Source organism: Herpailurus yagouaroundi, unplaced genomic scaffold, assembly GCF_014898765.1.
Source record: "Herpailurus yagouaroundi ecotype Mexico unplaced genomic scaffold, PumYag 67209, whole genome shotgun sequence".
Classification (NCBI taxonomy): domain Eukaryota; kingdom Metazoa; phylum Chordata; class Mammalia; order Carnivora; family Felidae; genus Herpailurus; species Herpailurus yagouaroundi.
In genome coordinates, this window is record NW_024420049.1 from 268,063 (window position 1) to 291,459 (window position 23,397).

At 40.2% G+C, this 23,397-nt stretch overlaps 1 protein-coding gene across 2 annotated transcripts in view; it reads right to left on the reverse strand.

Moving 5' to 3' along the window:
* Positions 1-23,397, reverse strand: part of F8 (coagulation factor VIII) — a 108,446-nt gene that overhangs the window by 83,180 nt on the left and 1,869 nt on the right. Inside the window, exon 2 of one of the 2 annotated variants that reach the window (XM_040467115.1) lies at positions 22,477-22,572. In XM_040467115.1, the coding sequence (XP_040323049.1) occupies positions 22,477-22,517 (41 nt within the window). In that variant the 5' untranslated portion in view covers positions 22,518-22,572. Of the gene's footprint in view, positions 1-22,476; positions 22,812-23,397 lie in introns of those variants that run through there. The other variant, XM_040467114.1, reaches the window with a different exon arrangement.

The following is a 23,397-nucleotide window of genomic DNA, read 5'->3' on the forward strand; positions in this document are numbered from 1 at the left end:
AATAATGTTGGAAACAATTCAGTTGCCATGCGTAAGTTTCCTCTGCACAACATTTTCTGACTTGGTTGTGATTACGATGAGAGTTTTCATCTATCACTCCACCAGAGCGTAGCACACTCCCTGTGGAGCTGAGCTTGGGGTGAATGTGTCAGTGGGGCTTATGAACTGTCATTTATTGTTCATGCTGCTTCTCTTCACCTGGAGCTTACATAACTGCCTCTTTTTAAATGTAATAATTAGGTCAATGCTTCTTGATTTATTTTTAAAAGATAATACCAACACAGTAATAAGACCAGGGTGAAATAGTGCAGTTCTAACATCCCAGTCTGAAAGGAATTTTCTTCTATATTATACAGAGGAATCTAGCATTAATAGACACTCAGAAGTAGCGTTTGGTGTAAGCATTTAAGGATGGGCAGAAGGTTTGTGTGTTGGACGCCAAGGACCTTCAACACAGAATATTTTCAGCTTCAAAATTAAAAACAATTGTGACCTCGTGGCGCAATGGTAGCACGTCTGACTCCAAAATTGAAAACAATTTTCTAATGGGGCACCTGAGTGGCTCAGTCAGTTAAGCATCTGACTCTTGATTTCGACTCAGGTTATGATCTCATGGTTTGTGAATTCGAGCCCTGCATCAGGCTCTGCACTGATAGCACGGGGCCTGCTTTGATTCTCTCTCTGTCTCTCTGTCTCTCTCTCTATCTCTCTCCTTCCTTGCCTCTCTCTCTCAAATTCAATAAATGAACATTAAAAAAACAATTTTATAGGATAAATGGAATGATTAATAACATAACAATAGCCAGTACTGAATGTTATAGTGGGATGATCCACGTTAGTTTTCCAATTGAATACAATAAAGAATGATTTTTCCCTGTCACTGTAAAATTGAGATCTGCTATCTTTAACATCTTTAGAACTATGGATGCCAGGTGCTGGTTGGAGCAGGTAGTTGAGAGATTCTTCTTGGATTATTATAATTAGCACAGGAGTGACGCAAGTAGCTTGGAACAGGGTGCTCACATATGCCACAATCTGGCCAAAAGGCCCGTGGACACCTCCCAAGGTCACAATCACATCTATATGTAGGTCTTTTTCTTCTGTGTGTGTGTGTGTGTGTGTGTGTGTGTGTGTGTGTGTGTGTGTGTTTTGAGCAGTTCAAGGAACTTGGTAAAGGCAGTATGGTCTTGGTCAGGAGTTGAAATAACCTCACATCCCTGAACAGCATAGTATTCCTTAGCTTTGGGCTTACTAGAATCAAAGTGTCCACTGGCTAATTCAGGCAAAAAACTTTCCCTCTCTCCTTCTGTGTATCCTATAAGTGGATGGCACCTGCATCAGCACAGGCTTTGCTCCAAAGATTACGAACACATGCATCCAGAGGCTGACTCAGAACCACAAGGCAGTATTTCAGCTTCCTGGTGGGAAGCAGGGGTTCCACAGGGCAGAGACATGTTCTGCATCAGACTGCTGGCCTACTATGGCAGGTGGTGGGGCACACGTGGTTTCTTATGTCTTGTTTGCCCTCACAGGCTTTTGAAAAGCAGAAGATTGTGAGAGGTGGATATACTTGGTATGGGGGACCACTGAAGAAGGAACCCCAAACACAAACCAGTAAAACCAGTAAGATACATACTCCCCTGTTACAAATAACAACAACGAGGATAAAAGTGGAGGAAAGGACAGGCAGCTTTCAATTGTGAGTAGCAGCATGCCTGGAGCAAAAGCCACGCCACACTGGGGATTACCAGATGCGAAATCAATGACTAGGTGTCTGGCATTTATTGCTTACCTATTCTTTTTCTCAATCCAGTGCTGAAATAACAAAAATCTCAGTGTGCCTTTCAGGAGCAGCAATACCAGAGAATTGTTCATTCCCATACGAAAATTTGCTTTTTCTTATAAAGGATTTAGTGACAATGCTGAGGTAGAGAAGGAAAATGCTATCTAAAAATGGTGATGGGGGCATCTGGCTGGTTCAGTCAGTGAAGTCTCTGACTCTTGGTTTTGGCTCAGGTCATGATCTCACGGTTCGTGAGTTTGAGCCCTGCATTGGGCTCTGTGCTGACTGTGCAGAGCCTGCTTAGAGTTCTCTGTCTCCCTCTTTCTTTGCCTCTCCCCCGCTCATATTCTCTCTCTCTCTCTCTTTCTCTCTCTCAAAATACATAAACTTTAAAAATGGTGAATACTGCTAAATAGGAGAATCGGTGATCTATAGGGATTTTAAATTTTTCCCATTTTTATTTAAAAAATTTTTAATGTTTATTTTTGAGAGAGAGAGAGAGAGAGAGAGAGAGAGAGAGAGAGAGAGAGAATGAGTGGGGGAGGGGCAGACAGAGAGGGAGACACAGAATCCAAAGCAGGCTCCAGGCTCTGAGCTGTCACCACAGAGCCCCATGCGAGGCTCAAACCCACAAACTGCGAGATCATGACCTGAGCCGAAGTCGGACGCTTAACTGACTGAGCCACCCAGGCGCCCCAATTTTTTCCCAGTTTTAAAATTGTAGTAAAACACATAAAACATAAAATTTCCTCTTAAACATTTTTAAGTGTACAGTTCAGTGGTACTAAGTAAGTTAATATTGTTGTGTAACCATCACAACCATCCATATTCATAACTCTTATCCATCAAACAATAATTTGTCATTCTCCACTCTCCTCGGCTTCTGAAAATGCCATTTACTTTCTGTTGCTATGATTTGGTCTACTCTAAGTACCTCATATGCGGTATTTGTCTTTTTGTACTTGACTCATTTCACTTAGCATAATGTCCTTAAGGTTTATCCATGTTGTAACGTATGTCAGAATTCTTTTCCTTTTTCAGGCTGAATAATATTCCATCATACGAACAGATCACATGTTGTTTATCCAGATGGACACTTGGGTTGCCCATGTTTTCACTATTGAGAATAATGCTGCTTTGAACGTGGGTGTACAAATAACTCTTCAAGATCCTGCTTTCAATTATTTTGAGTATAAACCCAGAAATGGAATTGAAGGGATTCTATGGTAATTTTTAAAAAGTTTTGAGGAGTCACCACACTGTTTTTCACCAAGGCTACATCATTTACATTCCCAGCAACAGTGCAGAAGTGTTCCAATTTCTCCTCACCTTCATCAAGACTTATTTTCTATTTTTTGTTTGTTTGTTTGTGTAATAGCCATCCTAATGGGTGAGAGATCATATCACTTTATAGCTTTGATTTGTATTTCCCTGGGTGATTTTGAGTGTCTTTTCATGTGCTTATTGGCTGTTTGTACACCTTCTTTGGAAAAATGTCTATTCAAGTTTGTTTTGCCCATTTTTTTTCATTTTGACCATTTTCGAATTACATTGTTTGCTTTCTTGTTGAGTGCTTTTTAAAAAAAGATTTTATTTTTTTAAGTAATCTCTACACCCAACATGAGGCTCGAACTCACAACCCTGAGACCAAGAGTTGTATGTTCTACTGAATGAGCCAGTCAGGCACCCTTTTCCTATTGAGTTTTAATGAGTTCTCCATATACAGGTTTCCCCTGCTATCCAAAAGTAGAGTGTGCCTATGAAACCTTTTGTAAGATGCAGTGGCATAAAACAAAGAAGCAACTACCATTTTGTATTATGGATACTAATCCCTTGTCAGATATACGATTTGCAAATATTTTCTCTCATCCTGTGAATTCTTTTTTAACTCTTTCGATACAAGTGTCTTTGATACACAAAATTTTAGATTTTCATTAAGTCCAATTTGTTTATTTTTTCTTTTTTTTTGTCTGTGACTTTGGTGTCCTGTCCAAGCAATCATTGCCAAATCCAATGTCATGAGCCTTTTGCATGTGGATATCCAGTTTTCCCAGCGCCATTCTTGAAAAGACTATCTTTTCCCCACTGAATGATCTTAAAACTCTTGTGGAAAGGCATTGGACCACATATTCAAGGGTTTATTTCTGGACTTCCTATTCTATTGGTCTGTATCTGTGTGTTTATGCCAGTGGTACACTATTTTGAAGACTGTAGCTTTGTAGTAACTGTTGAAATTAGGAAGTATGAGTCTTCCAACTTTTTTAGGGTTGTTTTGGCTATTTGGGGTCCCTTGAGATTCCATATGAACTTTAGGATGGGTTTTTCTGTTTCTGCAAGAAAAAAAAAAAGAAGAAGAAGAAGAAGAAAGAAAAGAAAAAAGAAAACATTGGGATTTTGATAGGGATGGCATGAAATCTGTAGATTGCTTTGGGTAGTATTGACATCTTAACAATACCAAATTTTTCATTTCATGAATGTGGGATGTGTTTCCATTTAGGTCTTTAAATTCTTTCAGAAATGTTTTGTAGTTTTCATTGCAGAAGTCTTTCTCCTTGTTAATTCCGAAGAATTTTATTCTTTCTGATGCTACTGTCAATGGAATTGTTTTCTGTATTGACTTTGTATCCTGCTACTTTGTTGAATTTATTAGTGCTAATAGGTTTCTTTGTGTGTGGAATCTTTAACATTTTCTACATATAAAATCATGTCATCTGTAAACAGGGATCATTTTGTTTCTTCCTTTCTGATTTGGATGATTTTTGTATTGGTTTCTCATCTAATTTCTCTGGCTAGGATTTCTAGTACTATACTGAATAGAATTAGGAAAAGTCTTTGCCTTATTCCTGATCTAAGAGGAAAACCTTTCAGTCTTTTACCACTGAGTGTGATATTCACTGTGGGTTTGTCACATATGGCTTTTTATGTTGACTTCGTTTCATTCTATGAATAGTTGTTGGATGTTTTTTATTACGAAATGGTGTGGAATTTTGTTAAATGCTTTAGATGCATCAGTTGAGATGATAGTGTATTATCCCCTTTATTCTCTTAATGCTGTGTCGTATATTGATTGATTTTTGTATGTTGAACTATCCTTGGATTCCCAGAATAAATCCCACTGGGTCGCCGTGTATAAATCTTTTCACGTGTTGCTGAATTTGGTTTGCTAGTATTTTGTTGAAGATTTTTGTATCAATGTTCATAAAGGTATCAGTTGGCAGTTTTCTTGTAGTGTCTTTGTCTGGCTTTGGTATCAGGGTAATTCTGACCTTAGAATGAGTTAGGGAGGGGCGCCTGGGTGGCTCAGTTGGTTAAGTGGCCGACTTCGGCTCAGGTCACGATCTCATGGTGTGTGAGTTCGAGCCCCGCGTCGAGCTCTGTGCTGACCGCTCAGAGCCTGGAGCCTGCTTCGGATTCTGTGTCTCCCTCTCTCTGACCCTCCCCCGTTCATGCTTTGTCTCTCGCTGTCTCAAAAATAAATAAACGTTAAAAAAAAATTAAAAAAAAAAAAAGAATGACTTAGGGAGTGATCTCTCCAATTTTTGGAAAGGTTTGAGGATTGGTGTTAGGAATTTAAAATTTTTTAAGAGGCAACATAACTTAAAAATCAGACTTCTGTTTTCCAGTCTAGCATGTAAGGAGTTTATAAGTCACCATTCCATGCTATCAATAAGTAAAAAGGTGAACAAATTGAAAAATCAACAACTCTTCTTAGGTCCGTCAGAGAAGTGAAGTCACAGGGCAAATTGCTGCCTCCAAAATTAGAGATACTGGCTGGCAAACACAGAGTCGCAACTTACCAGAGCAGAACCCTGAGGCATAAATGTCTGTGGGAACCAGTGCTGAGGTAGGAAAACCTGAAGGTAAATTACGAACTACTGGAGACTCAGTGCAGGGTGTATGAGAGTTAAAAATCTCAGGGTGGCCTGAGGCCCCACATTTTTGTGCTTTTTACCTCTAGGAGTTCTACTAGGTCCTCATAGTGAATATCAGAAAAAAAACAAAACAAAACTCTCCTCATGCTTTTAGCAGGGGAGGGGGAAATTATTTTGCCAGAGCCTAACACATTGCAATTCTAATCACAGCCTAATCCACCCCGGGGGGAAGGGAAAACACAACATCAGTCTGCTTTAGCCTTCTACATGGAAGAGATACTCTCGCCTCCTCTAACCATCCTGTTCCACCTAAAGAAGAAAACTTAGAGGCAACGGTGAAGTTCACAGTCCAGGGACACAGGCTCACCAAAAGACTGAAACCTAATCATATGACTATAGAATGCATCCTCTCCCCCCCACACCTCACCACTACATTACTAAAGATCTCATTTTTCACAGTTCCTTTTACCCAGGACAGCATGTCCACTTTTGAACAAAATATTGTAAGCCACACTAAAGGGCAAAAAACCCCCAACACAGGTTGAAGAGACTGAACAAGAAGCAGAACTACAACTAGAATCAGTATGGCAGGAATGCTGGAAGTGTTAGACCAGGGACTTTTTAAAAATGGGGATTAACATGCTGAAGACTTTAATGGACAAAGTAAACAACATGCAAGAACAGATGGATAAGATAAGCATAAAAAAGGAAATTCTAAGAAAGAACCAAAAGGAAATGCTAGAGATCAAAAACACTGCAATGCAAATGGAGAATGCCTTTGATACATGCACAAGTAGCCTGGATATGGCTGAGAAAAGAATCTCTGAGCTTGAAAATATGACAGTAGAAGCTTCCAAAACTTAGAAGCAAAGAGAAAAAAGAAACTGACAAAAACCAGAATAGGATATCCAAGGACTGTGGGACAACTACCAAAGTTATAACATACACACAATGGGAATAGCAGAATAAAAAGAGAGAAAGGAACAGAAATAATATTTGAAGCAATAAGGAGAATTTCCCCCAAATTAATGTCATGTACCAAAACATACATCTAGGAAGCTCAGAGAACACCAAGCAGGACAAATGCCCTGAAAAAACTATCTCTAGGCATATCTTTTCAAACTTCAGGAAATTAAGGATAAATAAAACATCTTGAAAGGAACCACAGGGAAAACACCTTACCTAAAGAGGAACAAAGAAAAGAATTACATCCAAATTCTCCTCAGAAACCAGGCAAGCAAGAAGAGAGTGGAGTATTGCATATAAAGTGTTAAGAGAAAAAAAAATCAACCGACCTAGAATTCTGTACCTTGCAAAATTATCCTTTAACAGTGAAGGAGAAATAACTCTCAGACAAACAAAAATTGACGGAATTTGTTGCCAGTAGAGCTGTCTTACAAGAAATATTACAACCAACTATTCAGAGAGAAGGAAATTAATGTAGGTCAGAAATTCAGATCTACATAAACAAAGGAAGAGCACTGAAGAATGAAAAAGTGAAGAGAGTATCCACCACAGAAGAGGCACCAAACTACCAAGTAGACTAACTTAGCCAGTTGGTATTAGCCAGCCTCTGTCATTGCAACTCCAATCCTGCCAAAATGGACATATGAGTGGAGGAGCCATACGGAAGCTATGCATGGGTGTGACATCACAGACTCACCAAAGCTCAAATGTCCAACTTTCCAGCAACAGAGACCAACACTAAGCCCTTGATATGTCACAATTCCTCAAAGAAACTCTTCAGATAATTAGTGAGCCTCAATAAGCACCAATAAGCTCCCCCTAATAAACTTCCTGTGTGCGTGCACACACACGCACACACAGACACACACACAGAAAAAAGCAGACACTTTTTTTTCATTTGTGTGCTTATAAAGCTATAAAATCACCCAAGGAAGCACAGATGTTATCATTATTTGAACAACGTTTGTTGGAAAGACTCGTTTTCATCTGAGTTGTTTTCAGACAATTCACTGTGAGCTGTAAATCTGTGGAAATGCCGCTGCCCAAGGTGACAGATATAAGTAGCAGAACATTGCTCAGAACTACTGAAAACTTAACAGGCACCAAGGTGCTTTACAGTGAAAGGGCAGGTATGAATCTGTAAGACGTCTTTTGTGAGGCACACAGTTACCCCCCCCACGCCCCAACGGCACAGAAACACTGTGGCGAAGGCAGGAGGAGAGAGCATCCAGGTACACGTGAGAGTGGAACCAGCCGGTCGGTGTTCGAGTTTGTGTCCCTGGAGCTCTGATGAGGGATGTGGCCCAGAGATGTATGTTTGAACGAGGCTGGCGTGAACTAAAAACGCAGACAGCGCAGACCTCGCACGTGAGTTTCCGGGAGTCACCCCGAGCAGCAACGGCGCAGAATGGGTGAAAGATGAGGGCCACACACAGACACAGCAGCCGGCCGCTCACAGGAGGAGGCTCTGTGAGCCCCAGACGATGTCAAAATCAAGACAGAAAGGATTCGCTGAGCAAACGAGCGAGATCTCCTTTTCAGAAGACACAAGGGTTTCAGTGAGCCCGCACCTAATAGGTTGGCATCCGTTCACATGAAGTAAACACTGATGGAGGCACGAGGAGAAGCTGGCCAACCTACAGTCACAAAGGAAGACCTGAGGACCTCCGAGGGATCCAGGGGCACACTGGCTAAAAACGCCCCTTGAAACCGTGCATTGTTTGGAGCAGACCTGTCTCAAGGAGACCAACTGCGGTAGGGCTGAGGTGAGACTGACTTAATGCTCACCTCCCTAGCCTCCCTCCCCTCCCTCCCTTCCCAAGGAGCGCTGCATTTCACTGCACTCCAGGGTTTCCAGGACACCCAAGACAGCACGACGTCATGGGAGCAGCTCTGCCAACTCAGGGCCATGACAAATGACTTTCTGTACTGGCTGAGGGCCAGGGGCCAGGGTACTGATAAGGAAGCTCTCCCAGAAAAAGGAGCTGATTTAAGGAGGAAGGAATGAAGATCTGCATGGACCAGTGGGCACAAGCAGGCTGCGTGAGCAGCTTGTCAGAGACCCATGTCATTCACTCCTGTTCTACTGATACCTCTACTTCAAGTCACACCCATCGCCATGTGAGGGATTCCTGATGACCAGTTGCTAGCAGAGGAAGAACCCTCAGCTTTATTTACAGATGGCTCAGCTTGATATGCACATACTAGCCAATGTTATCGAAAGGTAACATTTTGTGTAGAAAGAGAATTGGCCTGAGGTGCAAACATATACAGACTAATGGACAGCAGCAAATGGTTTGGCTGTCTAGCCAGGCGCCTAGAAGTAACAGGACTGGAATATCAGGGAGGAGGATATCTGGGATAAAGACATATCAATGAGTGGGCACAGAACAGAAAGATCTTCGTGTCATACGTTAATGCCACCATAGAGCTTCTACCCTGGAAGAAACACAAAACAATAATGTAGACAAAATGACTGGCAATTAACATCAGCCAGCCTCTGTATGGGCCACCACAGTGCTGGCAAAATGTGAGGTAAGTGGCGATGGGGGTAGGGGAGAGAATTTATGCATGGATCCAAAACCACAGGTTCCCACTAAGGCCAATCTACCTAGTGCTACCCCTGAAAGTCCAACTTGCCAGCAGCAGAAACCAATGCTGGGTGCCCAATACTGCACTGTCCATCATGGAGACCAGCCAGCTCGTCAGTGGCAAGTTGACTGCACTGGACCCCTTCCATCCTAGAAGGGACAGCACTTCATTGTGATAGAGACATGTAAGTGTTTAGTCCTTCCTGCCTGCAAGTCCTCAGCCAGCCCTGCTATCTGAGCTGTTACAGAGGGTTCGATTCACTGATGTGGGATCCCTTATAACATCATGTCTGACCAGGTGACCCACTGTACGACAAAGTAGGTGCTGGAGTGGGCCCCTGACCATGACATCCATTGGGTTTATCACATGTTGCCACATCCAGGAGCTGCCAGACAGAGAGAGCAGTGAAGTAATTTCTTAAATCACAGCTAAAACTCCAACTTGGGGCCCTGTGAAGATGGAGGGCCAACTTCCAAGGTGCTGTACATGCTGTACATGCGCTGATGGTTCTGTATCCCTGGGCTAGGAACCAAAGAAGGGCAGCAAAAGCAGCTCAGCTTACTATCACCCCACTGTGACCCTCCTGGGGAATCTGTGCCACCCCTCTCTACAGCTCTGAGCTCAGCAGTGTAGAAGGTCCCCACAGCAGAAACGCTAAAGTCTCAATGAGTGAAAAATTGGGGGGCCACCTGGGGCTACTAATACCAAAGGGGCAACAGGCCAGAAGAGGAGTCCTGGGGGCATGATTACAAGGCGGGAAGCAGGGGTAGGGTACTGTCACACGCCAGGCAGCAATGTGCCCCTTCCCAAGGGCGGCCACCCTGCCTGAGAGGCAAGGTGCAGGCCCCTGGGACCTGGAGAAGCTGCCGCACAATACCAGTGAGGACGCGGCAGATGAGCAGATGAGCGGGTGGGGGCGGTGACGAAGACAGACAGGAACTGGTTCCAGGTTCCAGGAGCCACCACCGGGCCTGTGGTCACGCCCCGCACAAGCTGAACCAGAAATCCCCTTTCCCAAAGCAGCCGGCAGGCCCTTCCCAGGGCAGGCCGCGCCCCCTTTTCGGACCAGCCCACAGGCCCTCCTCGCGGCAGGCCACGCCCCCTCCCAAAGCAGCCCGCAGGCCCTTCGAGGAACAGGCCACGCCCCCTTCCTGGGAGCCGCCCCCCTACTCCCAGGATAGCCGGTGCTTCATGATGGATCAGGAGGAAGCAGAAAAGTCTGGCCCCGTTGGCCCAAATGGGGCAACTCAGAACGGTGGTTCCGGCTCCAGAGCTCCCGGTAGGGTCGGCCTGCACTGCTGTCCAGCTTCTCCCCGTGCCCACCCCTGCTTTTTCCCTGTCCTTCCCTTCCCTTCCCCAGGACTGGTCCTGTGTAGGCGCACTCTAAATAAACTTCCTGCACTTTAATCTCTGTGGCACAGTCAGCTTCCAGGGAACCCAACCCCATGGTATTAACTCATATTTAAATGTGCTCTAATTTCATCCATCTCTAAAAATTTTCATGGCACTAGCTTCGGTATAGACCTACATGGTTTTTAGTCGTGTAATAACATTATCTGGTACCCGTGTCATCAAGTGCACTCCTCTCTTCAGTCCATTTGTGCCATCTCCTGGCCACTTTGACACTTACGTCCTTCCACAGTCATCAATCAACTCGTCCCTAATTTGTTCCCTTTTCGCTTTTTCCAAATTGTCTCCTTGGTTCTGTAGGGTCTATTCCACCCAGTTTCTCCATTTCAAGAGATAGGTATTTTTACATCCCTAGCATAGTGCTTCCACTTTAATATTTCTGACTAAAATGAAAATTTAAGACACAGAAAATGTTTACTAGATGAACAACTTGGAAGAACAAAGAAGGAACAGGATCAAGAGCACACAGAAAACACTTTTTTCTCCCTCTAAGGAAAGAGGCAAAAATCAGAGGCTAAAGAGATAAGTTTGTGGGACAAAGAAACAGAAGGCCTAGACCCTATTCCAAAGGAACATGGTCCACAGTAGGGACACTATTCAAAGGGACACACCAGACATTCCTAAGAGCACTCGCACCATTCATGTATGTGATTCAGTTCTGAGATGAGCGTATACGGGACCATGCATAGCTCTCCAGGCTAAGACCTTTTCTATCAGAGTGAATAGTTTCCACTGAAGCAGAAACACGTGATGTATGTGCCTGTCTCAATTTCGGGGTAATCTGCACAATAAGTGACAAAATGTTCCAGGGTTCAAGGGTTTTACTCCTTCCTAACTTCTGTGGGATTTTGTTTGTGCATTTCCCTTGGGATTTCATATATAAATCTTGCCAAATATATTTGGCAACAATGTCCTTCACATGAACTGTTCTTTCACATTTTATCTAAAACTAATCGGAAAACCTATTATATTCCCTGACCTTTGCTTAGAAGTTGAGCAGCTGCAGGAACAGATAATATAAAACTGAATTTCCCCAGATGTTTATTTCAAAATTTGGCAGAGCTTGTCAGGATGTGTCCAGAGTCAGTTTATCCTGTTAATCGGTATCAAAATAATCTAGACTATAAAATAGTATCATCAAAATAAAAATTCTATTCACTTTTTCCTGGTAAAAATACATGTGACTGCCTACACAACAAAAGAAGGCTAGATAACAAGTACACCATTTTCTCCATTCAATTAAACTTTATACTATTATTCACTATGCCTCAGACTGCATGCTAGATGGAAGATACAATACAAAGTACAATGTATTGGGGCACCTGGGTGGCTCAGTCAGTTAAACATCTAGCTCTAGATTTCAGCTCAGATCATGATCTCGTGGTTCGGGGGTTCAAGTCCCGTGTTGGGCTCTGTGCTGACAACAGTCAGCCTGCTTGGGATTCTCTCTCTCTCTGCCCCTCCCTGCACTTGCACTCCCTCAAAGTACAAATTTCTTAATAATTTTTAACAATGCCAACATTAATGGATAAGTGGCTAATTGTTCAGTTACATATCAGGCCTCTACTTTAGGGTCATTAACACTTCACAACTGCAAGCCATATAAACTATAGAAAGTACTTGAGTCCATTCCTCACATCACACACAAAAATTAACTCAGTGTATTAAAGGCCTAAATGTAAGAGCTAATATTATAAAACTCTTGGGAGCAAATATGGGTATAATTCTGTGTGACCTCACATTTGGCAATAGTTTCTTAGATATGACATCAAAAGCACAAACAACCAAAGGGAAAAAAAATAGACGAATTGGACTTCATCAAAATGAAAAACTTTGTGCTGGGAGAAAATATTCAAAACAGGTACATCTGAAAATGTATCCAGAATATACACAAAATCCTTAAAACTACAAAATAACAAGACATACAATGCAATTTTAAAATATGCCAGCGGCACCAGGATGACTCAGTCGGTTAAGCGTCCAACTCCTGATTTCAGCTCAGGTCATGATCTCATGGTCGTGACATCAAGCCCTGCATTAGGCTGTGTGCTAAGCATGCAGCCTGCCTGGGATTCTCTCAATCAATCAATCTCTCTCTCTCTCTCTCTCTCTCTCTGCCCTTCTCCCCAGCTCACATGCTCTCTCTCTTTCTTTCTCTAAAATAAAAAATAAAATGAAATAGGCCAAAGATCTGAACAGACATTTCATCAAAGAAAATATAGGAACAGCCAATCACACATGCAAAGATGCTCAGAATCTTTAGTTGTCAGAGAAATGCAACATCAAGTGTTATCCAGGATGTGTTGCAACTGGCACTCTCATGTGTTGTTGGGTGGGAGCAGAAAATGGTACAACCTTTCTAGAAAATCTGTTGGCAGTGTCTTACACTTAAACATGCATTTATGCATTTACCATATGATCCAGCAATTTCATTCCTGGATATTTAACCAAGATAAATGAGAACACATGTCCACACAAAAGCTTGTACAGGAATGCTCATAGCTGGTTTATTAGCCCCCAAATTGGAAATAATCCAAAGGTCCATGTGGCAGTGAATGGATATACAAATCGTGATATATTCCCATAACAATGGAGCAGTAAGCAGCAATACAAAGACTAAAACTACTTCGTGCAGTAATCTGGATGAACATCCAAATCATGATGGTAAAGATAAAAGGCCAGACACTGAAGAGTGCATACTATATAATTCTAATGATGTAAAAAAATTAAAAAGTAAAAAATGAATCCAGAAAGCAGCTTGCGGGCAAGGGCCAGATCAGGGTGGGGAGACCCACTGAAAAGTTGCAGAATGATAGACATAAATGTTCTATCTGTTGATTAAGGTGGTAATTACATAACTTGTATGCACTTGTCAAAACTTATCAAACTGTACATTTAAAATCTGTATGTTTCGGGGCGCCTGGGTGGCGCAGTCGGTTAAGCGTCCGACTTCAGCCAGGTCACGATCTCGCGGTCCGTGAGTTCGAGCCCCGCGTCGGACTCTGGGCTGATGGCTCAGAGCCTGGAGCCTGTTTCCGATTCTGTGTCTCCCTCTCTCTCTGCCCCTCCCCCATTCATGCTCTGTCTCTCTCTGTCCCAAAAATAAATAAAAACGTTGAAAAAAAAATTTAAAATCTGTATGTTTCGTTGTATGTAAATTATACCTGGGGTAGGCAAAATTTTGTTTCCCTTAACCTTTGCACTTTGGTGTTATGCCCATGAATATGTTACATGGCAAAAGAAATATTGCAGGTGGAATTGAGGTTGCTAATCAGCTGATCCTGTGAGGGGGACATTATCTTGAAATATCTGGATGGATCCAATATAATCATGAAAATTCTTAAATGTGGAAGAGGAAGGCAGAAAATGTCAGAAAGATATGGTGGAAGTCAAACAGATTTAAAGCATGAGAGAGACTTGGAACTTCAGAGAAAGGACTAAATTACAACTGAGTCTGGAAGTGGATTCTCCTCCAGTAACAAGGGCAGCCTTGTCCACAACTTAATTTTGGTCTTGCAAAAGATGTGGTACACACACACACACACACACACACACACACACACAATGGAGTATTACTCGGCAATCAAAAAGAATGAAATCTTGCCATTTGCAACTAGTGGATGGAACTATAGGGTATTATGCTAAGTGAAATTAGTCAGAGAAAGACAAATATCATATGACTTCACTCATGTGAGAAATTTAAGAGACAAAACAGATGAACATAAGGGAAGGGAAGCAAAAATCATATAAAAACAGTGAGGGGGACAAAACATAAGAAACTCTTAAATACAGAGAAAAAACAGAGGGTTGCTGGAGGGGTTATGGGAGGGGGGATGGGCTGAATGGGTAAGGGGCATTAAGGAAACTATTCCCGAGATCATTGTTGCACTATATGCTAACTAACTTGGATGTAAATTAAAAATTCACTAATTAATTTAAAAAGTTTTGGTCCTGTGTGACCCTGAGCAGAGTGGCTAGTAGAGTCCACCTGGCTTCTGACAAGCTAAAACCATGAGATAATAAATGGGTGTTGTTGCAAGCTGTGAACTTTGAGTAATTTGTTACACAGCAATAACAAACTATTATGATACTCAAAGTTGATCCAAATACTAAAAAATAACTTCACAAGAAGATAAAAAATGTAATTAAAAATTATGCTCCTAAATGAAGTTGGTTATTTCAAAAAATTAATAAACTTGATAAGTCTCCAGCCAGACTTATCAAAAAGAAAAAAAGGACCCAAATAAATAAAAGCACAAATGAGAGAGGAGAAATGACAACCAACACCACAGAGATACAATTACAAGAGAATCTTTTGGAAAATGGTATGTCAACAAATTGGACAACTTGAAAGAAATGGACAAATTCCTAGAAACCTATAAACTACCAAAATGAAAACAGGAAGAGATAAAAAACTTGAACAGACAATAACCAGCAAAGAAATTGAATCAGTAATCAAAAATCTCCCAACAAACAAAAGGCCAGGGCCAGATGGCTTCACAGGTGAATTCTACCAAATATTTAAAGAAGAGTTAACACCTATTCTCTAACTATTCCAAAAAATAGAAAAGGAAAGAAAACATTTAAATTCATTCTATGAGGCCAGCATTGCCCTGATCCCCAAACCAGATAAATCCCCCACTAAAAAAGAGAATGACAAGCCAGTATCCCCAGTATCCCTGATGAACATGGATGCAAAAAATCTCAATAAAATACTAGCAAACCAAATCCAACAATACATTAAAAGAATCATTTACAACACTCAAGTGGGATTTATTCCTGGGTGGCAAGGGTGGTTCAATATTTGCAAATCAATCAATGTGATACATCACATTAATAAAAGAAAGGATAAGAACCATGCATATGATCTTCTCAACAGACACAGAAAAAGCACTTGACAAAGTACAACATCCATTCATGATGAAAATCTTCAGTGAAGGAGGTTTAGAGGGAACATACCTCAACATTTTAAAGGCCATATATGAAAAACCCACAGCTAATGTTATCCTAAATGGGGAAAACCTGAGAGCCTTTCCTCTGTGGTCAGGAACACGACAGGGATGTCCACCCTCATCACTGTTATTCAACATAGTACTAGAAGTCTTGGCCTCAGCAATCAGACAAGAAGAAGAAATAAAAGGCATCCAAATCAGCAAGGAAGAAGTCAACCTTTCACTATTTGCAAATGACATGATAGTCTATATAGAAAACCCTGAAAGACTCCTCCAAATAACTGCTAGACCTGATATACAAGTTCAGTAAAATCGCAGGGTACAAAATCAACATACAGAAATGTGGTGCATTTCTATAGACCAATAATAAAGCAGCAGAAAGAGAAATTAAGGAATAAATCCCTTTTACCACTGCACCAAGAATAAGAAGATAACTGGGAATAACCTAACCAAAGAGCTGAAAGGCTTGTACTCTGAAAACAATAAAACACTGATGAACAAAATTGAAGACATCACAAAGAAATGGAAAGACATTCCTTGATCATGGACTGGAAGAACAAATATTGTTAAAATGTCTGTACTACCCAAAGCAATCTACACATTTAATGCCATCTCTATTAAAATACTTGGGGCGCCTGGGTGGTGCCGTCGGTTAAGCGTCCGACTTCAGCCAGGTCACGATCTCGCGGTCCGTGAGTTCGAGCCCCGCGTCGGGCTCTGGGCTGATGGCTCGGAGCCTGGAGCCTGTTTCCGATTCTGTGTCTCCCTCTCTCTCTGCCCCTCCCCCGTTCATGCTCTGTCTCTCTCTGTCCCAAAAAAATAAATAAACGTTTAAAAAATAAAATAAAATAAAATACCAATAGCAGAGGCACCTGGCTGGCTCAGTTGGCTGAGCATCCAACTTCTGCTCTGGTCATGATCTTGTGGTTTGTGAGTTTGAGCCCCACATCAAGCTCTTTGCTTGACATCTCGGAGCCTGCTTGTATTCTCTGTCCCCCTTCTCTCTGCTCCTCCCCAACTTGTTCTCTGTCTTCTAAAAAAAAAAAAAAATTAAAAAATGCCAATAGCATTTTTCACAGAGCTAGAACTAACCTAAAATTTGCATGGAATCACAAAAGACCCCGAATAGAAAAAGCGACCTTGAAAAAGAAGATCAAAGCTGGAGACATCACAATTCTGGACTTCAAGTTATATCACAAAGCTGTAGTGATCAAAACAGTATGGTACTCACACAAAAACAAACACATAGATAAATGGAACAGAACAGAGAACCCAGAAATGAACCCACAACTATATAGTCAATTAATCTTTGACAAAGCAGGAAAGAGTATCCAATGGGAAAAAAGACAGTCTCTTTAACAAATGGTTCTGGGAAAACTGGACAGCGACATGCAGAAGAATGAACCTGGACCGCTTTTTTACACCAGACACAAAAATAAATTCAAAATGGATAGAAGATCTCATTGTGAGACAGGAAACCATCACAATCCTAGAGAACTCAGGTAGTAACCTCTTTGACATTGGCCATATCAACTTCCTACTAGATACCTCTCTGGAGGCAAGGGAAGTAAAAGCAAAAAAAAATAAACTACTGGGACTATGTGAAAATAAAACGCTTCTGTATACTGAAGGGAATAATCAATAAAACTAAAAGGCAATCTATGGAATGGAAGAAGATATTTGCAAATGACATATCATATCTGATAAAGGGTTAGTATCCAAAATATATAAAGAATTCATCAAACGCAACACCCAAAAATGAATCATCTATTTAAAAAATGGGCAGAGGACATGAATAGACAGTTCTCCAAAGAAGGCATCCAGATGGTGAACAGACACATGAAAAGATGCTCAACATCACTCATCATCAGGGAAATACAAATCAAAACTACAATGGGATATCCCCTCTATCAGAATGGGTAAAATCAACAACACAAGAAACAACAAGTATTGGTGAGGATGTGGAGAAAGGGGAACCCTCTTGCTTTGTTGGTGGGAGTGCAAACTTGTGCCTCCACTGTGGAAAGCAGTACAGAGGTTCCTCGAAAAGTTAAAAATGGAACTACCTTATGATCCATGAATCACCCTACCAGGTATTCACTTAAAGGATACAAACGTACTAATTCAAAGGGATACATGCACCTCGATGTTTATAGCAGCATTATGTACAATAGCCAAATTATGGAAAGAGCCCAAGTGTCCATTGACTGAGGATGGGATAAAGAAAATGTGGCATATATAAACAGTGGAATATTACTGGGCCGTAAAAAGAATGAAATCTTGCCATGTGCAATGACATGGATGGAGCTAGATAGAGTATAATGCAAAGCAAATCAGTCAATTAGAGAAAGACAAATACCATACGATTTCACTCATATGTGGAATTTAAGAAACAAAACAGATTAGCAAATGGAAAAAAGACAAACCAAGAAACAAACTCTTAACTATAGAGAACAGATGGATGGTTAGCAGAGGAGAGGTGGAAGAGGGGTGAAACAGGTGATGGGTACTAAGGAGGGTACTTGTGATGAGCACTGGGTGTTATAAGGAAGTGTTGAATCACTCTATGGTACACATAAAACCAATATCACACTGTATGTTAACTAACTGGAATTTAAATCGAAACTTTAAAAAAAAAGAAAAAGAACAAAAATCATGCTCCTAAATGAAACCAAAGAAGATATTGCAAGCTATTAAAACAATGAAAACTTTGTAACATAACCTGTGGGATATGGAAAACTTGTTCTCAGAGAAAAATATATAGTTTTAAATGCCTTCACTATTAAAAACAAAAGACAAAAAATATGTTACTTTTCCTAAGATATTAGAAAAAGTACAGCACAATAAGCCAAAAGAAACAAAGAGATCGGTCATAAAGATAAAATCTAAAAACCAATCAAACACTAAAAAATAACTGGGAAGAACAAAGAAACTTAGAGGCTCATCTTCGAAAAGACCATCACCAACAACAAAATAGACAAATCCCTTGCAAACCTGTTTATGGAAAAAAGATAAACAGCAGAGATATAGGAATTTAAGAAAAATAAAGGGCCCATAACTATAGATAAGGTGGTGTAAAAGAATCCTGAGAGAACGCTCTATGCAATACAGTGGCAACAGAACTGAAAAAATAAAGGAAGTGATTACCTGGGGAGATATAAAATTATTAAATCTGACTACAAAAAAAGTTGAAACTTGATTTGACTAATTATTACAGAAGAGCCTCAAGAGATGATTAAAGATATTGCAAATGTCACTTGGACCAAAGAAAAAGATGGAGCACTTACCAGTTCATCTGATAAAGCCAATACAATTTTAATCACAAAACCTAAGAATAGTAAACAATAAAGCTATAATCAGAGTCACAGGATAAAGGCAGACAGTGTTTACCTCTGCTGCCCTCTGCTCTGTCGACTGCCCTATAGAAGGGTGCTATAAAGGCACACAGTATTTAAAGAAATATTAGCTCATAGAACCCAGCGATAATCAAGTTATATGAACATTAGATTGTGGTCCAAGAATGTAAGGGTATTCAGTGTCAGAAAATCTATGAACATAATCCATTTATCAATCAACATATTAAGAAATAAAATTTAGATGATGCTAGATGCTGAAGTCACTTCTAATAAAAGTTTTATGGCAAATTGGAATAGAAGTAACAACGACCATTTATCCAAAACAAACAGCAAATGTTATTCCAAACAGCAAAACATTAAGACTATTTCAAGTAAAATCATGGAGTGGTGCTTTCATTACTAATATTTAACATTTTCTTGTATTTTCTAATAAATTCAAGAAGAAGATAAAAAAAGAATTGGTTATAAACATTGGAATAGAGCTATAATCTGCTCATTTTGCTCATTTCACATAAGATTCAATATTGTAGTGTAAAATTACTAGCATTAATAAGAGAATTCTCTAAGGTACCTAGATTCAGTGTGAATATAAACAGATACAAAGGTGACTTTTTATATGCCCTTCTGGTCCCAGGATTATGGCCAAAGGGATATCAGTGTCACCAGGAATAATTTGGAGGTTGCCAAGGACTTATTTTAAAGTGTTTTCAAGTCTGACCGAGAACGCTGACATTTGGGGAAAGGAAAAAAACAAAAAACAAAAAACAAAAAACAGATAGCTTTTCTCTATTCTGATACTAAACATCAAGAAATAGAAATAGGAGAAAAAATTTTTATTAACAATAGCAAAATGTATATAAAATGCATAGAGATAACTGTAATGATAAATTGCTTCTGTTTATTATATTCATAAAATTAATGTAGAAGTTTAATAAAATTCCAATTAAAATCACAACAGGACTTTTAACAACAGGACTTCTTTTTAATTGGAAAAATTTTTAACATTTTTACATAGAGGAATAAAATGCATAATAAAATGCTAAGAAAGGTAAAAAAAAAAAAAAAAAGAGCAGCAAGGACTGAGTCCACTAGCCAGGTATTAGAAGATTAGGCATTTTATTCTTCCACTGTAATCAAATCAGTATGGTATTGGCATAGCAAGATCAAAGTTAGTTCAATGCATCCAGAAATAGATACTAGTATATTTGAGAATTTTTAAAAAATGTTTTAATGTTTATATCTGAAGGAGAGAGATACGGAGCATGAGTGGGAAGGGACAGAGAGAGAGGGAGACACAGAATCCAAAGCAGGCTCCAGGCCCTGTGCTGTCTCCACAGAGCCCAACATGGGGCTAGAACTCACAAACCATGAGATCATGACTTGAGCCAATGTTGGGCACCCAACTGACTGAGCCACCCAGGTGCCCTGTATATATGAGAAATTTATATGATGAATGTGTTTATTTGAATCAGCAGTAAAAGATGTATTATTTGATAAATGGTGCCACTGCAATAGGGCTACTGATCTGGATAGAAATAAAACTAGACAGAAGTGGGATACCATATGCAAAAATACCCACTTCTATACCATATGCAAATATAAATATCAGATGAATTGACACCAGAAATGTAAAAAGCAAAACAATAAAAATCTTGCAAGAAGATCTGGGAGAATACACATACAACCTTGATGAGCAGAAAACGGTTTTAACCAACACTGGCCACTCTGAAGATATGAAAGAAAAGGTAGATACACTTGAGCATAAATTTTTAAAAATTTTATTAAAAGTTATAAACAAACTCAGACAACAGGTCTTGGGGGAAATTGCTCTGTGCGCTAGTATATTGATGCAATATAATAAAGGGTTAATACTTGTGATAATAAAAGAGCTTTTGTAATTAAAAAAAATAAAAGAGCCCAAAGAAAAATGGGCAAAACATAGAATAGCCAAATCTCAAAATATAAATGCAAGAGCCAACGGGCACTTGAAAAGATGTTCAACCTAAGAAATAAAAGGAATGCAATTAAAGTAATGACACAGTATCATTATACCCCAATTGACAAAAAGTTAAAAAACAAAATAACACTTAATGATGTGAAAGCTGGGAGATGGTCACTTGCATACATTGATAGCAGAAATGTTTGAAGAGTTCTGGCCTTTCTGGAAGTTAAAAACAAATAGAAAATATTCCCTTCATTCCAGTAATATATTCCTCTTGAGAAAGAGTCCCAGAGGAATAAAACCACTGTATGTAATGATATAGGAGACAATGACCAAAAAATGGAAATAATATGGAACCTTATATGGTCATTAAAAAGAATGAACTGAAGCTATGCCAATTGACTTAGACAGAATTATACTAGGTGTTAATGAGAGAGTGAAGTGTGTGTAATATCCCATTTTTGTAAAACAATGACCAACAAAACCTTTACTTGCATATATATGTGTGTATGTGTGTGCACGAGTCTATACTATCATCCTAGGGTTATCTGGTTGGGGACAGGCAAGAAGGGGGCTAATGTAGAAGGAGGGTCAGGAGCCAAACAGAAAGGACAAAAAAGACTATAAAGTACGTATGACATCACAGTTAATATTAAATTGCCATTATAGATGTATTGGGGTTAAATCTGTATGATACACCTTTAAAGAAAACAAAAAAAAAATGTAAAATAAACGATTTCAGCACTCAACTCAATAAGCAATAAATCAGCGAAATGAACCAAAGGAAATTAGGAAGAAGGAATGAATTCATGAAAGTAAAAGTAGAAATTGATAGAACCAAAAGATTGTTCCTGACAAGATCAATACAATTGAGAAACTTTCCGGAAATATTATTTTTAAGAGAAGGAAAGAGGAAATACACAATATAAGAATGAAAAAGGAAATAGAACTACAGACAAAGAACAGTTGAACAACATCACAAGACTATTATGTGACTTGATACCAATACATTATCAAATCTAGGGATGACAGCTTCCTTTCTAGGAAAATATATACAACAAAATTCGACTGAAGAAGAGGCAGAGAAATCTGAATAAATCAATGATCATAGATAATATCGAAAAAATTATTTAATACTAGTCTCCCCAAATGCACTGCAACCCAAAAAGATGAAAAGCTTCTGAACTCATGGCTAATCCTTAAACCAAAACCGGGCAAAGATATCAAAACCACACCACACCCACACAGAAGTACAGACTAAAGTTGTGGGTAATATTGATGGGATCTCATGGCTCTGCTTCTCTGGATGGAAACTTGGGGGTAGGCTGGGGGAAGTTTTGTTCTCTCTCAGGCTCCTGGCCTCCTTGTTCTCCCTCTACTCTGCGGTCTGGTTTCCAGAGTGGCGGCATGTGACAAAGAGAAGCAATGGACAAAACAGAGCAACATATCAACAAATAGTTCAGATCTGTGACAACAATTGGCAATTAGCATTTGTGATATCCCATATAACCAGCATCACAGCTACCCTAACCTGATGTCTGCACCTTCCTCCAACCAATCACATTCTCACAGCCTGACTGGACCCTGTAAAACATGCCATTACCTTGTGTCCATGTGCAGCTCACTGAGCAGTTCACTTTGCATATAGTCCCAGGACAGTTCCACTGCGCCCAGGTAGTATCTTCTTGTGGCACTGAAGCTGAATGGCAAAAGGCACAGAAAGAAGCAGGTGGAGAGTTCTATTTGCATGGCTCGTATTGCTAGACAATGTTCAACTGAAGAAGCGAAAGAATACTTTTCCTCTAAAATATCTTCAGCTCCCAGGAGAAAAAAGGTAAATTTTCTATGATTTAGAGAAAAGTCCCAAAATTTTTGCTGTGAATTTTAGGGAACTTTACCTGCTGGCTATTACAGCAGCATTAGCAGTAAGCAGTAACAGAGAAGATTGCTTCCTTTGTGGCAGTGGGAAGCAGCCACAGGAAGAACCGAATAGGAAAAGGGAGGCTGAACTAAATCTTAACCCATTCACTTCTGAGAGTGGTAGGGACACAAGAATGCTGCTTTAGCAGAACCTTTAAGGAAAGGAAGAGAGGGGCGGAGAGGTCAAGGTGAAGAGGAGCTTTAATGTGTATTCATATTCCTAGCTTAGTCCAGCCTTCTTCCTTAGTAGCAGCAGCAGCAGCAGCAGCAGCAGCAGCAGCAGCAGCAAGAGGTCTGGATGTTGTTGGAGATTCTGGAATCCACCTGCACAAACAAGAGTAACCAGTATTCTAATAGTCTCCCTGTTTCTGCCCTTACCCCTCGAATAGCCACCACCAAGTGACTTTTTAAAACTATAAGCAGGGGTGCCTGGGTGGCTCAGCCAGTTAAGCTTCCGACCCTTGATTTCGGCTCAGGTCATGATCTCAGGGTTCATGAGTTCAAGCCCCACGTGGGGCTCTGTGCTGACAATGTGGAGCCTGCTTGGGATTCTCTTTCTCTCACTCTCTCAAAAATAAAGAAATAAACATCAAGAAAAAACACA